Source organism: Onychomys torridus, chromosome 4 (assembly GCF_903995425.1).
Source record: "Onychomys torridus chromosome 4, mOncTor1.1, whole genome shotgun sequence".
In the NCBI taxonomy this organism is placed as follows: Eukaryota; Metazoa; Chordata; class Mammalia; order Rodentia; family Cricetidae; genus Onychomys; species Onychomys torridus.
The window spans coordinates 87,426,387-87,447,124 of record NC_050446.1 but is presented as its reverse complement, the minus strand read 5'-3'; the positions used below and the strand labels follow the sequence as shown (position 1 = coordinate 87,447,124).

The 20,738-nt window shown below is 41.2% G+C and overlaps 1 protein-coding gene across 1 annotated transcript in view; it reads left to right on the top strand.

Annotated features, from left to right (window-relative positions):
* Positions 1 to 381: 381 nt before the first annotated feature.
* Ryr3 (ryanodine receptor 3) overlaps positions 382 to 20,738 on the top strand; it is a 521,956-nt gene continuing 501,599 nt past the window's right edge. Inside the window, 1 exon segment of the mRNA XM_036183838.1 lies at positions 382 to 698. Within this exon segment, the coding sequence (XP_036039731.1) occupies positions 648 to 698 (51 nt within the window). The 5' untranslated portion in view covers positions 382 to 647.

The following is a 20,738-nucleotide window of genomic DNA, read 5'->3' as shown; positions in this document are numbered from 1 at the left end:
CTTCCACGCGTGGTGATGGGTCAACGCCATGAGATGGGCATTCCAACGCAAATAGGAAATTTCTCTCTCTCTCTCTCTCTCTCTCTCTCTCTCTCTCTCTCTCTCTCTCTCTCTCTCTCTCTCACACACACACACACACACACACACACACACACACACACACGCAAAGTGGACAAATCTAGAGGGCTGGTGCCCAATTTGGGGGCACCGAATCTAAGCAACTGGCCTTTGTGTAAGAGCCATCTTCCCGTCGCCGCGGGGCGCGCGTCTCCACCAAATGTGCGGTGCGGTGCGGTGCGGGGGAGGCTCCACGGCGCCGGCCCGGGTCCCCCGCTCTGCCCCACACCCGCCTGTCGCGCGCCGCGCTGCGCTGTCCGCGGAGTCCGCGGCTGCCGCGCACTTGGCTGGGGCGAGAGGAGAGAGGGGTGGGCGGGCTGCTCGCCTGGCATTGGCGCTCTGCAGTGCAGTCAAGTGTTAGCCCAGCTCCCTATATGGTCGGGGATTAGCCGAGGCTGAGCGAGGAGCGGGAGGAGGAGGACGAGGAGGAGGAGAAAGAGCAACGGCAGAGCGGCAGTCAGCGCACGCCGCTGCCTGGGGGAAACAGAGGCGCCCGAAGCTGGGGCGCCGCCGCTCACGCCCCGGGAGCCATGGCCGAAACCGGAGAAGGAGGCGAGGATGAGATCCAGTTCCTGCGGACTGTGAGTCTCCGCGGTCGGGCGAGGCGGCGGGCAGGTGGGGAGGAGCGCGGCGCGGCGAGGAGGGGCTGCGCTGCGCCGCGGTGCGGGGCGCGTTCTCCGCACTCGCGGGCTGCAGAGGCGGACCTGCCACCTACCCTCCGGGCGGCGAGGGGCTGCGTGGGAAGCGGCACCTTCTCCAGCCTTTCCCCTCTTTTGGTGCCGTCACCTCTCACTCTCAGCTCTCCCACCCGGGACAGCTCGCTCTTGGGGCAACTCGCTACTTGGTCTGAAACCTTTGATGTCCAAACTTCAAGCTGGGCTTAGCTCGTGATTGCTCAGACCCACAAGATCAGAGGTGCTCTACGATCGAACGGCCTCCTGTCACCTCCACACTTCTTCCGCTCCCTTTCCTCATTCGAGCTGTTCTCGGGCTCTAGGGGACCACCAAGAAAAGAGCCAGTGGGGCAGGGGTGAGAGTGGGGAGCTCGGTCCAGAAATCGATGCCTGCTCTTGGTGGCAGTACTGGGACCGCTTAGAAGGGAATTCACCCAGTGCTGTCCATCTCCTCTTTCTTTACATCTCTATCTAGCAACTGCTGTTAATCCTTACTTGACTCACCGGCGGGTATGTGAGAGCTACTGCTTCTGTTCCAGGCTCCCAAGAACCCTGCAGAATAGGGAAATCCCGGTCTGTGGCTCCGCGTCATCAGGTCCCCTTCCTGGCACTGGAGGGCAATGCTCCATCCCAGATTTGGGAGCGGGGGCGAAGTCCCATTGCAGCTATGTCAGCCTTCTCCTTGAGGAGTTAACACTTCAAGGTGGACCACCACCTTGGAGGATGAGGAGCACCTGGTTGCTACTTAGAGCTGATTTCAGCCACGTGACCTTGAGCAGCTCACATAATTCTCTCTACCCAGCCTCAGTTTCCTCTTGTGTAAAATGGAAGAAAATGTAACTAGCATTTTCTGGCAGATAAGAATTAAACGAGATTGTGAATGTCATAATATTTTTAAACAGCAGAATGCTTTGTAGGTGCTAAGTGATTTTATGCGAGCTATCTAGGTCTGGAGAATTAGAATGAAATTCTTGTCTCGCAGTGTCTTCTTTGTGATCACCCTGCTTCTTTCTGACCTGGTCACAGTGGATGACAACTTCTCTTATGTCCATCTTTTGGAACATTCCCTCCCTCTTTGAAGAGCTTCCTTATTTTCAGCACCCCACTCTGTTGTCTGTTTTTTTCAAACATGGTTTCTTGGCCAAGGCTCAGTCTTGGGTCTTGTTTGGGGGATTGGGAAGGACCCACCATCCTCCTAATACTTCTGAAAGCCAGAAGCTCTACCACGTCCTCCTGGTTCATCTTTACACTACACAGAACGCCTGGCAAGCTATCTGTTCTTCCCAGAGCCCTGCGGGGCCCTTCTGCTTTCCCTCCAACAGGTGTCCTCAGTATTGAATGGCTGACAGAGCAGGTGTTTCTAGTTTTGTGCCCTCCTCAGTCCATGTTGTTGTCGTTATTAGTCATTATTGTTATTAGAAAAGTCTAGGCACTGATAATTGAGGAAATTCCCCTTGGAAAGATTGTGGCAACTTGAAGATGTGACTCAAGGAGTTAGGTTAGGGACCCGAGACTTTCTTCAGGTCTTTATCTAAGCTGCTTTTCTTGAATTCTGTGGCCATCTTCCCCTCAGTGCTGGGCAATGGTGCTGTATTAGAGAACACCTGTAGCCAAGACTTAGCGTAGCAGTGGTTCTTAAGCTTTGTGTCATCAGCTTCCTGGAGATCAGAGTAGGTGGACCCCTTTTAAAGCCATCTAGAAAGCTTGTGAGGTTCAGGCACCCTGATAAAGAGCCCTGTTGCAGAGTGCTTAGTATATGCACAGCTTAGAGGGAGAGCCGAGGTCACCGTGGGGGTGAATGACTCTAAATGTGACAAAATCAATACTTTCTTCACTGTCATCATATGAAGTATGGTTTTGGGTGTGTTCTTAGTTCTTCGTCCCACAGAGCAGCTTACGATTCTCATCTTATTTTTTCTTGGAACAGAGGAAGGTACAGGAAATCAAATGACTTGGCTGTGACTGCCCAGCAAGTTACTGGTAATTGTCATTATGTAATTTTAAGTTTAACTCCCAATGGGGCTGTGAGGCTTGCTCCAGAGGTTAGAATATGAGGAGACCACGCAGATGAAAACCTGCAGCTCTCTGAATTTGATTCTGTCCCTCATTGTAGTTAGAGTTTTCCTGCCTGGCCCAGTCAGGACAAATCTCTCTTACCCGCCAGTCCCATAGTCGCTCAGACCCAACCAAGAAAGCACATAGAAACTTACATTGTTTACAAACTGTATGGCTGTGGCAGGCTGCTTGTTATCTACTTCTTCTCTCTTAAATTAACCCATTTCTGCTTATCTATACTTTGCCACATGGCTTGTGGCTTACCAGTGTCTTTACATGTTGCTTCTCATGGCGGCGGCTGGCAGTGTCTCTCCCTAGCCTTCTACTTCCCAGAATCCTCTCCTCTCTTGTCCCGTCTATACTTTCTGCCTAGCCACTGGCCAAACAGCATTTTATTTGTACAGAGCGATATCCACAGTACTTCCCCTTTTCTTTTTTTTTTTTAAGGAAGGTTTTAACTTTTACATAGTAAAATTACATATAACAAAACAATTATCAAGCAAGAATTATAGTTACATTATTAAAGAAGATATTCTATCTTATATTGGTGAGCCTAAGGTTTTATATCTAACTTATCTTGTATCATAACTGAGCAAAATTATAACTATCTAGTCTTTAACCACATCAAAGACCTCAGAAGGATATAATATTACCTGAGAACCAGGAGAAGGATGCAAGCATTTTTCGGGAGTCTTGCAAGGGTAGACAGAGACAGCTGGCAGCCTGGACAGTCACCTAAGGTTTCTCCACAGTGTTGGGGCATCATCTTCAGCCTACAGGCTTAGCGTGTCTGACAGACTCTTTTGTGAACTAAGATGTATACAAGGTCAACAGTTTGACCTCACTTTTGGTGAGAGCAGTCCATGTACCAGAAACACCTGAATTCCATTAGTGTCATGACATGATTCAGGATTTTAAATTCTGGAAATTATTGATGTCTTTTCAATTCAGCTGTCCATTTTTCTTGGCTGTGTATATGTGGCTTCATCTTGGCATCCTGTTCTTCTCCACATCTCTCTATTAAACGCCAGTCTACTATTGAGAGAGGTGAGCTTAGTTATTCTTCAAGAATAACTGTTTCATCTGCTGTACCATTGCATATCAGAAGCCATTGGCCCACTCCCTGTTCAGCTGCCTTCGAAGAAAAGGGCACGGTACCTTTTACAGATTGCAAAGGTCACTCACTTCAGGGATGGTGCCATATTGTCCTGGCTTCAGAAGATGCCTTTTGTTAAAGCCACAACCACACTTGTTTTGGCAAGAATTGGTAGTCCTTGGTTTCATGTCCTGTCTGTCCTGTTTGTCAGCAGTTGATTCGAGGATACTTTGTTGTCCAGTGGCTGACTTTTGTCACAATGAAAGTTAGCTCCATATGCAGTTTCTTCAATGCCCATATTTTCTCTGAAGTAGATTGGTACTGCCAGGAGCCGTCATGTCTCATAGTCATAGCAAAAAAGAAAAATTCTTAAGTTATTAAAACATTTTAAATGACATATTCTGTAGATCTCTGAAGGGTTTGAAGATTACCCGTCTATCTGAAATATCTCTGTGTATACCTAGAAGACTTAACTAACATGGCTATGAGTATGATTATCATAGATGACCAGTTATTAATCTATTTTTAATTATCCATTACAATTTAAATGAGCTATACAAACATAATACCTTAAACATGATTAGAAATATACACACAGTATAACAAAATTAACTTTAAGTTTGTATCAATAGACTAAAATCTATACCAATGTAAAACATTTTAAACAAGTTGTTGCTCTTTAGAAGTAAGTTCCTTAATCTATCCTTTCATCCTATTATATCTGTATCATATCCCCTTTTCTTCTTTAGAAAGAGATCACATTTATAATCAACCTGCTTTAAAGAAAAATATTGGTTTTTCTCTGTCCCACACCAGAGGGCTCTTCTGATTTGGGACACAAGAATCTCTTAACCCTTTCTTTTAGCAATATGTCTGGGTTTAGAGAAGGAGTGAGCCAATTCCATCTCCAAAGCCAACTTGATAATTTTGGGAATGTGGGCGTAGTTTCTCTTACTACTTCCTGCTGGAGGGGGGCGCTGTATCTTATGGGGACATAAAGAAAATTTTAGGATTATGAAGTAGTCCATGAGGGTAAACCTCTGAGCCAGTTGCCTTAAAACCATTCTGGATGTTGGATCATCTGGGCCATGGTGTCATCTGAGACCTTTCAGGTGGTCTTGGCTGATCAAACCTGATGTATCTTAATCTGGAACAAATCCACAGCCTCTGGCTTTCTGTGGAAACAAAAGCAGAGACTCTTCCAAAGCAACATATCCTTATATCCAACTTTTGAAGTCAAGGTACCATTAAAATTTACATACTTGTTTAACTCAACAGCTTTTACGAACAAATCTTTTTCTGCAGTTAAAAATCCCAAAGACAACATAAACCAGATTCTCTGTGTAATATCCATCTTTGTAAGACTGAAACGCTGCTGTGGCTGCTGGCTCCGCCCACCTCAGCTTTCCAACATGGCGGTGATAGTTTACCACCAGCTCTGGGTCTGGAGCCATGTGTACCATCAACTATCAGAAGCAGTTCTATTAAAGCAGCGCATAGCCCAGAAACTTTTTTTTTTTTTAACTAGCAAAGGCTAAATCCACCATGCAGCAGAGTAAAGTGCTGCTTGTAGACTCCTCATTCCCGCCACACTGCAGGTCAGACGCACATGCCAGAAACCCGCCATAGTAGCTCAAACCGGCAGGCTGCCGCTAACTTGAGAAAGACAACTAGGAAGCTGTTTTTAGCTCCGTCTTAGAATCTTTTTTCTCAGGTTTTAGGTGGAAACTCTTGCCAATACGTTGGGCGCCATTTGTAGTTAGAGTTTTCCTGCCTGGCCCAGTCAGGACAAATCTCTCTTACCCGCCAGTCCCATAGTCGCTCAGACCCAACCAAGAAAGCACATAGAAACTTACATTGTTTACAAACTGTATGGCTGTGGCAGGCTGCTTGTTATCTACTTCTTCTCTCTTAAATTAACCCATTTCTGCTTATCTATACTTTGCCACATGGCTTGTGGCTTACCAGTGTCTTTACATGTTGCTTCTCATGGCGGCGGCTGGCAGTGTCTCTCCCTAGCCTTCTACTTCCCAGAATCCTCTCCTCTCTTGTCCCGTCTATACTTTCTGCCTAGCCACTGGCCAAACAGCATTTTATTTGTACAGAGCGATATCCACAGCACCTCATTAGCCATGACTTAGATGAAACAGTTTATAGGAACTTGGGAATCATAAGCTTGATCTCTACACAAAAATTTGGTATTATCTTTCTGTGTTTCAGAGAGACAAGAATTTCTATGCTATTCTAGCAGGGTCATGATTTCACCTGAGAAAATACCTGTGCTGTACATAGTGTTTCACTTAGAACTCACTTCTACATTGGTATTTTTTTTTTCTTTCTCATGAACAGAATCTTCTAAAGCATATTGGCCATGTGTCAGTCACCTTAATATTGTTTTCAGCCAGAGGTGATCATTTGATAATGGAACAGAATCATCCTTTTACAGCTGTGAACTTTAAAGGAATGCCATCTCAGAGAGCGGAGGCTTTTAAATCTACTTTAAAAACAAACTGTAGAGTAGCATTGTGCCATGGATCTTAATCAAATTGTGGGTCATTATGATGTCATGTGGAATATACTAGTGCCCAACAGTGAAAGTAGCTGGAATCAGTGGTCGTATGAAATGAGCTAGAAGGCAGCCTAGGTGTGCCTTTAGATACTTATGAATTGGTGTTCTATATTCTGGCACATATGAAACCCACTGTTTCCTAAGCAAGCACAGGTCTACAAAGGGGTTTAGAAATGAAATTTAATGTCCTTGTACCCAAACCTTAAGAAGGTGTGATGAAAGTTCATAAAGTCTAGACTCACTGGAAGCCATGTCTATTATTTAGAGAAGCAGACAGAAGAATCGTCTTATCTTTAAGGCTAGATTTTTCTCTCCATTGCTGTTGGCAGTGGCGTCTTCCTCCCTTCCAATTTCTTGCTGACGTAGCCAGTGTTGCTGACGTGGCTCTGGAGCTGCTCGGAAGCAGATAAACCTGCCAGCCACTGATACAAAAACAAGAAGTTATGGGAAGAAGAGTGACAGTTACCCTGTCTTCAAACAGTTGGCAGAGTGGCTGGCAAAGAGAGTGCCAGGGAGATGCTGTTTCCCCCTGGACTAGAGTAGTCATTTAAAACTACGACTAAGCTCTGAGCCTTCGCCTACTGTTTTTCAGATGCCATGCACCTCTCCTTGTTAATTTCATTTTATCATACAGGGAATTAAAACAGAACTTGGGGTGAGGTAGGCATCCATTCCTATTAAAGATTGGTCACAGTCTGCCAAGCTGAGCCCCATCTGTAGAAAACTGTTCTCCTTTGCCCCTGAACTACACTTGAACAAGGAAAGGTATTTGGTCTGAAATTCAAGGACTGCTCTGGTTCTACCATGGTGCCTCAGACAGATCCTTGCATTAGACTTTTACCCCTGATGTGAGTTCTTCTGCCCCTCTGGAACTCGTGGCCCCTGGCTGGAATGCTGATGAACATTTACCTGGTGGCTCATGGGTTCTAGCTTGCTTTCTTGTAGGCATTGTGTGCTTACTTACCAGCTTGTAAAGTCAGATACTTTTGCTCCGTATGCCAAATAGGAAAGATGTGAAAAACATCCTCCTGGTGTAAGAGAGAAGAGTGGAGGTAGTGAAAGAAGACAGACCCTAGACACGCAGGTGTGGACTGCTGCAGGCTGGACCAGAGGCTCTACTGCTGGATGAGTGTGGATATTAAAACTGGCCTCCCAAGGTCACTGCAGGGCTTCCCATCTTCACAGTCTCTTTCTTGACAGCCTCTCAGAATTGGTTTGATTTTTGTACCAGTGGACCAGTGTATCCTCTTCTTCTCAGTGAAATGCCCCTACTGGGTGTGAGAAGGAAGCAAGATCCTTTCTCCCAAGTAATCAAGTTGAGCTGGGAAAACTGTTTGGTGTTTTTGTTTTTGTTTTTCCATTAGAGTGTTGTGGCTCTTATCTTGCTGCGGCCTAAATGCTCATGACCAGGCTTGACCAGAGTTTTTAGCTTCTGAGCTTTAGAAAAAGAACGGACAGTGGCTGCAAGCTTGGGAGTGTTTAGCCCACTACAAAGGGTGAGACCAAGCAGCCAGCCTGCATTGAGGGATGCATGAGCAATGCTTTTGCTTACTCTTTTATGAAGGTATTAAGGAAAGATGAGGACACTTAAGGGAAATTGTTCTTTTCTGATGAAATTTTAAGTTTAGTTTCTAACCTTCATTTAATGTACACTAAGTATGTTTCTTCAGCTCTTTGGGGCTGATCCGAAGTGGGGGAAATGTTGAATTGGAAATGGGTGGGGAGAATTTACCTGGAGAGTAAAATACTCTAATGCTTATTTTTGAAAAGTTTGCTTTTGAATTGGTTTATATCCATATTTGCCTCTTTGATTGTTTTATGATTATTTATTTTACTTTATCCCTCGACTTTCCCTTTGTATTGCTACTTAAAGAATTTTATGTTTAAATCCACTGACCCCATGATTTTGATTGACCTGCACCCTATTTATCCTTTTCAGCAATCTTACTTCTCTGTGTAAGTTGAGGAGGCCCCTGTCTTCAGAATGCTCTATTGTAGCTCCATTTCCTCAGTTCCATCAGAATAAACCCTTCTAAATTAGCTCTATTCATAAAGATACCCTCAATATAAGATTTATCCAGTAGGAGTAGAAGGCTGTAATAAAAATATTGAACTTAGAGGAATTCTTATTTCTTATATTAGCTCATTTGTGACCTTGAATGAGTCATTTAAGAAAACTGAGATGTTTTGTTTGTTTGTTTCACACTCTGTATAGAGAATATGCCTTACTAGAGAGTCATGAAAGGCAACAGTAATTCCAAAAATACTCCCAACGACAAAAGCAGGCACATTTCATAGGGCACTGTCATTGTGTCTGTCCTACAACAGGAAATCAATCCTGCTTGTGATTGGCTCTTGATGGAAAAGTACCGGAGTGGTTCCCCATCTCTCCAATGTGTTCCGTGTCTTCAATCCATCCAGATTGGATGCTGCTCTGGTGCTTTTAACTATAACAAACCTCAACTTCTTTCAAGCTATTTCTTTAGAGGATATGAAACGCAAATTATAACACATATAGCCAGGTAGGCTCCTGGGAGTCCGGCTGCCTAACCGGACACTCAGGTGCTTATTGTCATCTCAGAACATCACCAAAGCTGCTGGTGTCACTTACTATTGAACCCCACAGCTGCCTTTCCCATCTCCCTCCACTCGCTTTCAAAGCTCATTATTCCTTTCTCTACAAGATTTGCTTTCCTTTAAAGCACTATAGCTCTCCCACCCAGAGGTTTTGCTGTTTATCTTATCTGGTATCTGCTTAAGAAGTAGGGTCCTTTGCAAAAAGTCATTTTGAAACCAACTGGAAACAGATGCCATTGTAATGGAGACTCCTGCCCAGCCAGGGCTAAGACTGTTTGGGTGATCATTCTCCCCAGGGGGCCGTGGTGGTCTTGCAGGTCTAAGATTGATGTCCTCACAGACATCCTCTTGTTTGGGGTATTTTAGGGACATCCTTCCAGCCACTGCAGTTTGCCTTGGTTCAGTGAGTTTTGCCCTCACAGCACCTCTCCAGTTCAGAAAGAGGGAAGAAAAAGTGCTGGCACCTTACCCCGGATCCCGCTACAGTGAAGAGCCAGCTGAGGTGCCAAGTTTTGTTTTGTTTTTTTCTTCTTCCTTATGTCATTCTTGATTCTGGGTTGTTAGAAAACAAAACTCAGTTTGGTCTGAGACTGGTGATGTAGTATTTCAAAGAGCCACACCCTTCCCCTCACACACATTCCTTCCTTTCTGTAGCTCAGGGCACCATTCCCTCCCCCTTTTCCTTTTCCTGTATACTTAGACAGTGAATCCTCCATTGGTTTATGGTGATCATTGTCTTGGCATGTCTCCTTGGGGTTAACTATTATTTCATTCAATGCCCTAGAAAAAGAAAAGGAAAACATTCCATCTTAAAATCAGATTACAACGGTAGTCAGAAACTACACTTTTCCCTGGGTGATAGCTTCTGGCTTCTGCTTGGTTTAAAGTATAAAGGAGACAAGAAGGAACTCTGGAGGCAGAGCTACAGCTGGCAGTACTCTTTATCAACACATTTCCTACTGACTCAGTTTGTGTTATAGGAAGCAGCCAGGGTAGTGAGCAAGGCAGGGCAGCTGGAATGAAAATGTGGGAATGAAAGTGTAGGCGGATCTTGGTGACCACATGACCCATGTACAAGATACCTTTCTCCTTTGTCTGCCTTTGGGGGCAAAGTATTGTCTCAAGGTATTTCTTCTACCCAGAAAACTGAATTATGAAATTGTTAGTTCAGCAGGTACCGCTAATGATTAGCATCATTAACAGCCAAACAAAGCAAGTTCCCAAAGAAGTAGGCGTTGCACTGGAGAAAGAGAACATGCAGAAGCACTGCTGAGGGGGCCAGTGTGGGTGGGAACAGCACTGGCTCCCGCAGAACCCTTAGTGTGATCTGCAGAGTCAAGGTACAGGAATCTGGGCCACATGCTTTTGGTTGAGTAGACAGTAGAGATTTCGTATTTATTTCAACCTTTGAGCCGATTATGAAGGGTGAGTAAGAGCTGTCCAGCCTGACTCAGGCATTAGGAAGACCAATCTTTATAGTCATGATTGAACCTAATATATAACATACATTTAAAAAAAAAAAAGCTACTTGTTCTTTGGGGGCCTGCCACCCAGCTCTAAAATAAATACACAGAGGCTTAATTTTCCTTACGAATGCCTGGCCTTAGCTTGGCTTATTTTTAGACAACTTTTCTTAAGTTATCCCATCTACCTTTTGCTTCTGGGCTTTTTACCTTTCTCTATTCTATATACCTTTCTTTACTCCTTACTCTGTAGTTGGCTGTGTGGCTAGCCCCTGGTGTCCTCCTTGCCTTCACCTTCTCTTTCTTCCCCCTCTTCTCTTCTTCTCCTTCTATTTATTATCTTTGCCTAGCATCCCTGCCTATCCCTCTCCTGCCTAGGTATTGACTGTTCAACTTTTTATTAGAAAAATCAAGTGTTTTAGGCAGCTTCACAGAGTTAAACAAATGCAACACATCTTTGCATCATTAAACAAATATTCCACAGCATAAGGAAATGTAACACATCTTAAACTGATTCCACAAAAATATATGTTATCAAAAATGATTCAGGATCAAAGATAACAATATGAGAAAGAAAGTCTCACTTTTTCTAAGATGATGTGGCTTTACATCAAAGTGAGAGCTAAGCTTGCATCTCTCCTGAGGCATGGGAGTGTCCAAACGATAAATCCATCGTCAGTTATATCCATTGAGGTATACTTGTTGTAATCCTAAGCACATGCTCCAGACTCTACCAAACCAACCACAGAGCAGTCTTATAGTAAACAAGGAGTGTGTTGAAGGGAGACACAGAAACAAACAAACAAACAAACAAACAAACAACAACAACAACAACAACAAAAATACTTCTTCCTGGAAGATGGTCATGGCTACCCCACCAATGATGAGGCCTGCTGTTCCTTCTCTAACAGTTTTACAGTTGACCTCTCTAATGAACCTAAGTATAGAGAGCTCATCAATGGGACCACAGGAAGAAGTGGAAATTCTCAATAGCACATACATGTTCATGTTGTAAAATATATTGATTTGAACTCCCACACTGTGATATAGTAAAGATCCAGGCTGTACATAACAGTAGGACAGTAAGAGAGATCTAGCTGTTGACTACCACACTGACCCAGAAACAAAATCTAAGAGATTGGATGGAAATAAGATAACTGTCTTAGAAAAGTTTGAGCCTCTCATTGCAGGCACTCAGGACACAAGACTGTGGTTCCCCCTTCCATCTATGCTGGCGATTCCTAAAATAAACAACATTAAGGCTTTAAACAAATATAATTTCTTTACAAGAGTGAAGCATGAAAAACACAACAAAGAACATAGGGGTCAAATGAATAAAGTCAGAGCCTTAGTACTTGGTATACTCTACAGTATTTCTTTTGTTGGATACCTGAAGGGCTGAAGGGTTGCCTGCTCTTTTGAGGCTTTTAGTTTATTCATTATAATGGCATGTTAGTTATTATTACTTCTCAGGGATACTTTGGGGGACTCTGAAACTGCTCTAGAACCCCTACACACACACACACACACACACACACACACACACACACACACAGACACAGACACAGACAGACAGAGACAGACAGAGACACAGACACAGATACACAGAGTGAAAGATTTAGAATAGCACTTATCTGATTGTCTGGAAGACATTTACCTTTGTAGAGCATTAGCTATATACATTGTGAAATCCAGAAACACAGGAATTTTAATTTAGTCTAGTCAGTTCCTTAGCACCTAGGCACTAGAGGAACCACAAGTTTAAACAACATTGGGGAAATCAAACAAATAGCTAAATGTGTAGATCAGCTTTATTTGCAAAGAAAGGCTGGCCTGCTACACACATTCAAACAAACAAAATTCTTAATGCTACCAGTCAAGCAAAACACATCTGCAGCAGAGTTCAGAACTGCCTGCCAATTTGCAGCTGTGGATGAAGCCTCAGAATCTGTTGGAATGAATGCATGCTGCAGAACACATGAATATTTTTATATGAGTAGGATTGGGCTCACAGCACATATCAAGATCCTTGGATAAAGCGTTAATATAAAAGATGATGTATCATTTATCACAGTAGAAGAAAGATTGGCAGGCAGACAGATTAATGGGTTTAAGAAGTGATAGATGTTATCATCAACAATGAAGGCAGTATTTTCTAGCTTTTGAAAACCCCTTAAAATGGTTTTAAAGATAGACATAATAAAATTTTAAGTAAGCAAGCTATCTAGTCAACATTTATTGACCAACTACTGAATAAGTAGTTGGAGTTACCTCATCCTGAATAAGTCCTTGGAGTTTCGTCTATGAACAAGAAGACATTGTAATGGTGAAAGACTGAGAGAATCAAGTTAATAGGTATCTTACCTGTGTCTTGAATTAGCAAGGATATCAGTTACTTCTAATTATAACTTTTTGCATGTTTTTATGGTGAAAATGTTTTCTGGTTAATGTGTAGGACCTTGGGAGGTTTAATTCTGTACCAATCTCCTTGTGTGTTAAATAAGGGTACTAACAGTGCCTGTCTCAAAGGGTTGTTGTGAAGATTAAATGTGCGAATCTATGTAAGGTGCTTAGAGCAGCACCCAACCACAATAAGTCCTCAGTAAATATTAGCTATTAATATTGTCTCAACAAACAGTGCAAACATTGACATTAGTCACATTAGCTCTTCAAATGTCACTACACAGTACAAAGAGACAATCCCCTATGGTTAGTTCATGGTCTTGATTCCCAACTTTCTTTTAACTATAAAAGCAGGCCTGAAAAATGGAAATGAGCGGCAGTGCCTGGGCCCTCAGAAGTAGAGGTTGTCTAGTTAGTGCTTGAAGGTCTTCTTTGCAAATTGTCCTGATGCAAAAGCCAGTGATTTCTCCCACCAGCACTTTTCACTCATGTCAGAAAATAGGCAACATAATTTGGAGAATTCTCAACCACGAAAATCTCATTGTGTTGATGGGGGAGTTATTTTATCCTTGTTCAACCTATGCTTTAATGAAGAAATTTGTGTCTCCCTGGAAATTCACTGTCTTACCAACAACATGAAGTCATCCTATTGTAGAGACCTGGCTATTCATTATCTCAGTCCTGATACCCTCTTATCTAAACCCCAATGAATGACCCTAAAGCCATGCCTGACTCTTCTTCTATGCTGTCATGCCATTTTTTCATACAGGCTTGTGCTGAGGGGAGTGGTTTAAAACTCTGATTCATTATCCTCCTCTCTATCAGCATTTTTCCTATCTTCCCCTCTTGGCTTTCCATGTAAAAATTGAATAACATTGGTTACTGAAATCTGTGACTATTTACCTTGTTAAAATACTCTGATTTGTAAAAAGTGATAGGTTTGTAGGTAAGCCTAGGCATGGGGGCAGGATGGTGGTGCCACTTTTTGATTAGATTAGAAAACCCTCACTGGCTTCTCATTTCACTCATAAAGCTGTTTCCAGAAACTGTAAACTGAATTATACAAGTATATGGGGAATTTAACTTAAAAAATTAAAATATGTTTTCTCTAAATAATGAGGATAGATTGGCTTTTAATTTCCTTAAAGGAGTTTTTTTGGGGGGGACATTTAATCTTAGTATTTTACTAAATATCAATAATACCTTTCACTTCTTAAATTGTGAGTGGAAAAGTAAACTACATGGGTAAGGCAAACATGATCACCACCATGTCAGAAACAAGCTGAAAAGAAAACTTATATGGATGAGTTATTTTATCTAGTCCAGCTTCAACCTCAGTCCATAGAATTTTGAAAATGATAACAGATTTCCCTAACAATCAGTTTTTCTGTTTTTGTGATAAAATATCCTGACAAAAGCTACTTCAGGGAGAAAGGTTTTATTGACTCACAGATCAAGGTTGCAAGTCTGTCATGGTGAGGCAGCCATAGTAGCCAGAGCCTGAGGTAGCTTGTCGTGTTATAGCCAGAGTCAAGAAACAGAAAACAATGAATGCTTATGCTTATGCATAGCTCACTATATAGAATATATATATAGAATATATATATAGAATATATATATATATATATATATATATATGTGTGTGTGTGTGTGTGTGTGTGTGTGTGTGTGTGTGTGTGTGTGTGTTCTAGAATACCAGCCAAGGGAATGGTGCCACCTAACAGTGAAAACATCTTACTTTAACCTAATCAAGATTATCCCCTATAGGCTTACCCAGCAGCCCATCTCCCAGGTAGTTCCAGGTCCCATCAAGTTGACAACTGAGATTAATTATTACACTTACAGAGAGGGATCAGAATGAAATGAAGACATTCCAAGATTCTGTAGAGCAAGGCCCTATTTTGTTAGTTTGTCTCCCTTCTTCTCAACATCTGATGTTCAACATTTGAAGATATTCTCAGCCAGATGCTTTGTAAAGTTCTTACTGCTCCAAAGATAACAAACATACAAGCATTGGTATAGGGAGGGACACATTTGTCCCTTCAGAAGCTCATGTATTGGAATCTTGATCCAGAATTCATGTGTTGATAATAGTTGAAGACCTTTACGGTTAGACAAGGTCATGAGAGTTGAGTCTCCAGGATGGAATTAGTAGTTTTAGATAACAAGTAACAGAGATCTTAGCTCACATGCTCCCTATATTTTTTTGCACTCATTTTTCCCTATTCTAATATTATGAAGAACTACAAAGACCAGATACACGCACTATGCTCTTGCACTTCCAGCCTCTAGAATTATGAGTCAGAATCTTCTGTTATTCATAATTTAGGAAGCCTGTGACATTCTATTATAGTATCATGAAACAGGCTAGCACATGATCATTGGAATTTGGGAAATAATGAGCTCTGATTATATATGTATTGAACTTAGTACTCTAAATAAATAAATTTTCAATCAAATGTATTATATACATAATACATACATATTAATAAATACATATTATATGTATAATAATATAAAAGAAGTTTATTTTGTGTTCTGTATGCATTTGTTTTTGTATGTAAATATTATACTGATTTATCATTAGACATGATTGTACACACTTCCTATAAATGAGTGTAATAAGTATGTATTGCCTAGTCAGAACATTTTTTTTTCACTGAACATCTTAGTTCTATCCTGTTATCAGTCATTATAGTTAATGGTTTCCCAATGGTCTTGTGATCAGTATCAATGCCTCTGCTCTAGGTAGTCTCTGAAAAGGGTGGTTAAGTGTTTTAGGTGATTCAGACCCATATATGGATTCCACATTTGTCAGTTGCTAATTATGACATTGACAGTTTTTTCATCTTCTGGAAAAACAATACTAGGAAGTTTTCATGTTTATAGAATCATGATGAGCATAGAGCCTGTGTCAATTTATGAATAATTTTCTCCTGTATTACTGATGTGTGACTTTCTGGGGGTACATGAGCAAACATCTATTCACCCCAGATATGTCATCATCAAAAGGACAAAGTAACAATTCATGGAAGATAGGCTCGAAAAACCAGCAAGTTCATTGGGCTTATTTACAGAACGTGGACAAAGAGTTCCTTACAGGCACATGATTGGCTCAAGGATAGCTCCATCATCAATAAGCCCACTCCAGCACTAGTGAGGAGTTCCATCAGCTGCATCCTTGAAGCTCCTGAACAACTTGTTAGCTGGTGGAAATCCTCTGCTTTCCAGAAGTCATTTACTGTTTATACAACCTCCAAGTGACAGTCTGGTGAATCTTGGGAGTTTCAGACTTTGTAGAGACTTGCGAGTTGCTTGCATCCCAAACTTACAAGTTTTGTTTACTTTCTGAGTCTTAACAAGCATCCTCCAGGAATGGAGTGTTTCAATTAGGAGTAAAAAGCTATATAACAGTTACTATATATGAGATGAGATGTAATGCACATTTCTGTGGTATGTCCTACCTACTTTCTGGTGGCTGGGAACTAACTCCCTTGCCAAGTCCCAGTATGCATGTTCAGCCTATGCTTCTCTGAGCCATCTGTGATCCTGAAGCAGCTGCTTTTCAGTGATATGAGAACTGTTTGAGGGATATAAAATATACTTAAACTGTTTATTTACTACAGTCCCTAGCTTAATTAATTGAGAACAGAATCTAAATAGCTCCCCCACCTGTACCCCAGAAGCCACAGCCAAGGGAAACCTGCGGATATGCTTGTGTTTGGGTTTAATTTTCTGAATCTATGAAAGTTACAGCCCTAGCTCATGCTTTAAGGATCAGCATTAGCCTGAGCCTGTCTCTCGGCTCTCTGGTGTGTGATATTTTAGTTGATCCCTAGGCTGTGCCAAGAGAATGTCACTCATGTTCATGTCTCTGTGAAGCCTCTAGATACATGTAAGATGACAAATAATTCAGAGAGTTGAAGAGGCTCCTGGAACTAGTGTAAACTGCATCAAATTAAACTTAAAGACAGATTTGTTGGGGTTTTAGTGTAACAGGGGATTTAGTGCTAATCCATTTCTAACCCAGAGGTTAGGTATATATTATGCCCCTGAGGATGTCAAGATATTTTTTCCCAGTGCTTACTGAGTTAGATCAAAGCTAATAGTTTTCTTTTGAAATTTTTTTATTGCATTTATTTATTTATTGTGAGGGAAGTGAGAGTACAACTTGTTAGAGTGAGTTCTTTTCTTCTACCATGTGGGTTCATTTGAGAGCGAATGAAGATTGTCAGGCTTGGCAAGCAAGCACATTTACTTTGTGACTCATCTTGCCAGCTAATACCTTTCTAAAGATGCATGAAGGCATTTAAGGTTCGATAAAACTCTGGACATTATCCATGTGTTTGGAAGCAGAAGCCACTGATATAGCCAATCAGTCGTTTTAAAGTACTTGTATGAAAGGAATAGGTTATGGACTGGAGAAATTTGAAAGTAAACAAGGCATATAACTTCATTCTCAAGGACTTTAAAGTAGTAATAAGAGAGACATAGCTAAAGAACTAACTATGAGACAGGTCAAAATGTATTAAATAAACATGTCATAGATAACATATAGAAGGAATAGCTAATTTTGACAAATGAATCAGGAAAACTTTGAAATGCCTAGGACTGTGTGAACTGTGTGGATTCTGGTAAATTGCAAAGGAAGTTGAAAAGACATTTAAGACAGAAGGGTCATTGTAAAGCAAGCCTTAGAGAATAGAAAGTATATAGCCAAGAACTATGAAGATTAGAGTGTAGGAAATACATGAAGACTACAGTCAGAGAAAACGATGGGGCTGGTAAACTGTTTTGGAAACAAATCAAGACCATCTGACCTCATTCCTTTAGACAATGGAGAACTAGCTAGCATAAATCTAGTTCTGTTCAGAAATCTAAACATACTGATGCTAATTTATGTCAGCATGGTTTTAATAAAGCAAATTGTGTAGACACAGATTATGTAAGGCTGCTTTTTTGTATTGGTTTCATCAACTCATAATCATATAGTTCATACTTTAAGAATCTAAGTGGTTCTTTAAGGAAAGATTATATGAACGACTGCAGGTGTTACAGTCCAGCCTTGAGATGTCAAGAATCTTAGAGAAAAATAATCCTCATTGAGGGAGATTGTGCCAGGAAATAAAAGAAGTCTCAGTTGCACCTAAGCTTTTCTTCATGGCATGAGTCTTGTAGCTCTAGATGATGATTCTCCCATGTTGTAGCCCCTGTGACAAAATTCCTGACCAAAAGCAACTTAAGGAAGTTTGGCTTTATTTTGATTCATAGTTCAAGGATTCAGTCCACAATGGTGAGAGAGTCATGGTGGCACTAGCTTGAGGCAACAGGTCAACATTGTAGCCACAGTCAGGGAACAGAGTGGTTTGAATGCTGGTTTTCAGCTACTTTCTCCATTTTATGCAATCTGGGACCCAGGCCCATGGAAATTTAGTGGGGTAGGGGGCTCTTTCCACATCAAAACTGATCTAGAACATCATCTTGCACAGATAGTTTTCTTCAGGGTGGTTCTAGAGCCTGTCAAGTTGACAGCATAAACATTCACACCAAAGGGCTGAAGGTGACAGGAGAAGAAGGATGTGTAGAGCACATGTAGAAAACAGAAAGTGATTCACACTGAAGAGTGCTGAAGACTGTCTGTGAAAGCTGAGTATCAGCCACATGTCTTAAACTCATGTTAAGCATCCATAGCTACTCTGTTCCTGCTGCATGGAGAGAAGTCAACAGGCCATGTAGTCTCTCTACAGCAGTCAGGCACAGTGTGTTACAACCCCTTTCTCAAACACACATTATAAACCTACTGTCCAGACTGCTGCCCTTTGAATCTGCCATTCCTCAGATCTCATATTGAGTCAAATTGGATTAGAAATTCAAATTACATTTAATTTGTTTAAAAACTGGCTCAAAATTTACTAAAGATTATGACTGGAAAGGATTGTTAATTATGGTTTTCTGATCTAAATATTATATTTGATGGTGTTGTACAAACTTTGATTCACTGTTTGTAAAACTTTCTTCTACCATATTGAATAGTCCCTACAGGCTAGCATATTTTTTTTCTTCAGTTTAACTAGACTCTCTGTCAGTACTCATATTTAGACACAGCAACCTTGAGTTTTTATTTCTTGAATGGTTGCTCTTTTTTAAGATTTATTTTTATTTTATATGTATTGGTGTTTTGCCTGCTTATATGTCTGTGCATCACATCTAGACAATGCCTGTGGAGGCCAGAAGCAAGCATAGGATCCACAGATCCACTGGATATAGTGAGCTGCCATGTAGGTGCTGGGAACCAAACCTGAGTCTTCTGCAAGAGCAGCAAGTGATCTTAACTACTGAGCAATCTCTCCACCCTCATTTAAATCACATTTTATTCATCTTTTTGTGTGTGTGTGATTCTCTTGCTCATACAAGGAACTAAGCAAATATTACTTCAGATTGCCTCCTTCTGGAGTGATTGCTTATTCTTTTTCATGCTTGCTACTGTTGCCTTACAAATGTGTTTAATTGTAAGGGCCACCCATCATAGCTTCTAGCTGCCATTTAGATTCCAGTTGTCTTTTCTCAGATTTCCCCCCAGCTTTTCTAGTTGATACTTATTCATTCTCCCTTCCTTCATCCCTTGCCCCCTTTCTCCTACTTTGTTTCTACCTCTTCCCTTTTTTTAAACACTTGCTTTCAGCTTTTCTTCCCTTTACTCATTACTTGTTTCTCTTTCCAGTATTCTTCTGGAAGTGCTTGTTTGTTTAGTTGTGGGTTATGAGAATATGCCAGAGGGCTTCAACTACAGGAAATGTGAGGTCAAAGAAGCAGCTATTGCTGTGACTTATAAAACTTCTATAGCTGTCTATCAAGTCTGTCCTGCAATACTTGTGACCATTTATGCCTCCCCTTCTTTCTTTTTTCAGTGTCCCAATTAAGAGCAGACTTCTCAAGGACACCCAGGTACATGAGCTGCCACACTTTTCTTCCTTCCTTCCTTCCTTCCTTCCTTCCTTCCTTCCTTCCTTTCTTTTTTCTTTCTTTCTTTCTTCCTTCCTTCCTTCCTTCCTTTCTTTCTTCTTTGTTTCTTCTTTCCTTCCTCTCTTCCTCTCTTTCTTTCTTTTTTTCTTTCTTTCCATCCATCTATTCATCTATCTATTTATCTATCTGTATCTATATATCTATCTATCTGGAAAGAACTAGTGTGCAATTATAAGCTGGGTTTCCATAAATGGGTTCATATCAAATACTCATTTTTTTTCATAAAAACCAAAAATTTTTATGTACCCAGAGAACTTGTATGCTGACAATTACATTTATAAAAGATGTATCTAAAGACTAAAGCTAGGCAATAGATTACTGGGTGACTACCCTTGTCTTAACTGATGATCTAGGGTTCCAGAGTTCACTGTGCTTTTCAGTGGGTGAAGAATTGATGGGGACAAAGGGAAATCAGTGCTCTTGTAAGGATATTTATATCATGCTCACTCATTTTGGTGTGTGAGAGAATTTACTTTGATGATATTCATAAGAAGTACAAGTATATAATAGATGCTAAGAGTTTGTGCTACACATTTCCAATATTTCTTAACATCAGAATATAAAAAAAAAGTTTTAGAGAATTGTTCCTTTTTAATATATGTGTTTGGGTGTGTTTTGTTTGCATGTATGTCTGTGTACCATGTGTGTAGTGCCTATGGAGGTCAGAAGAGGGCAATGGATTCCCTGGAACTGAACATATAGATGTTTATGAGTTGTGATGTTCACACTAAGAACTAAACTAGGATCCACTGCAAGAAAAT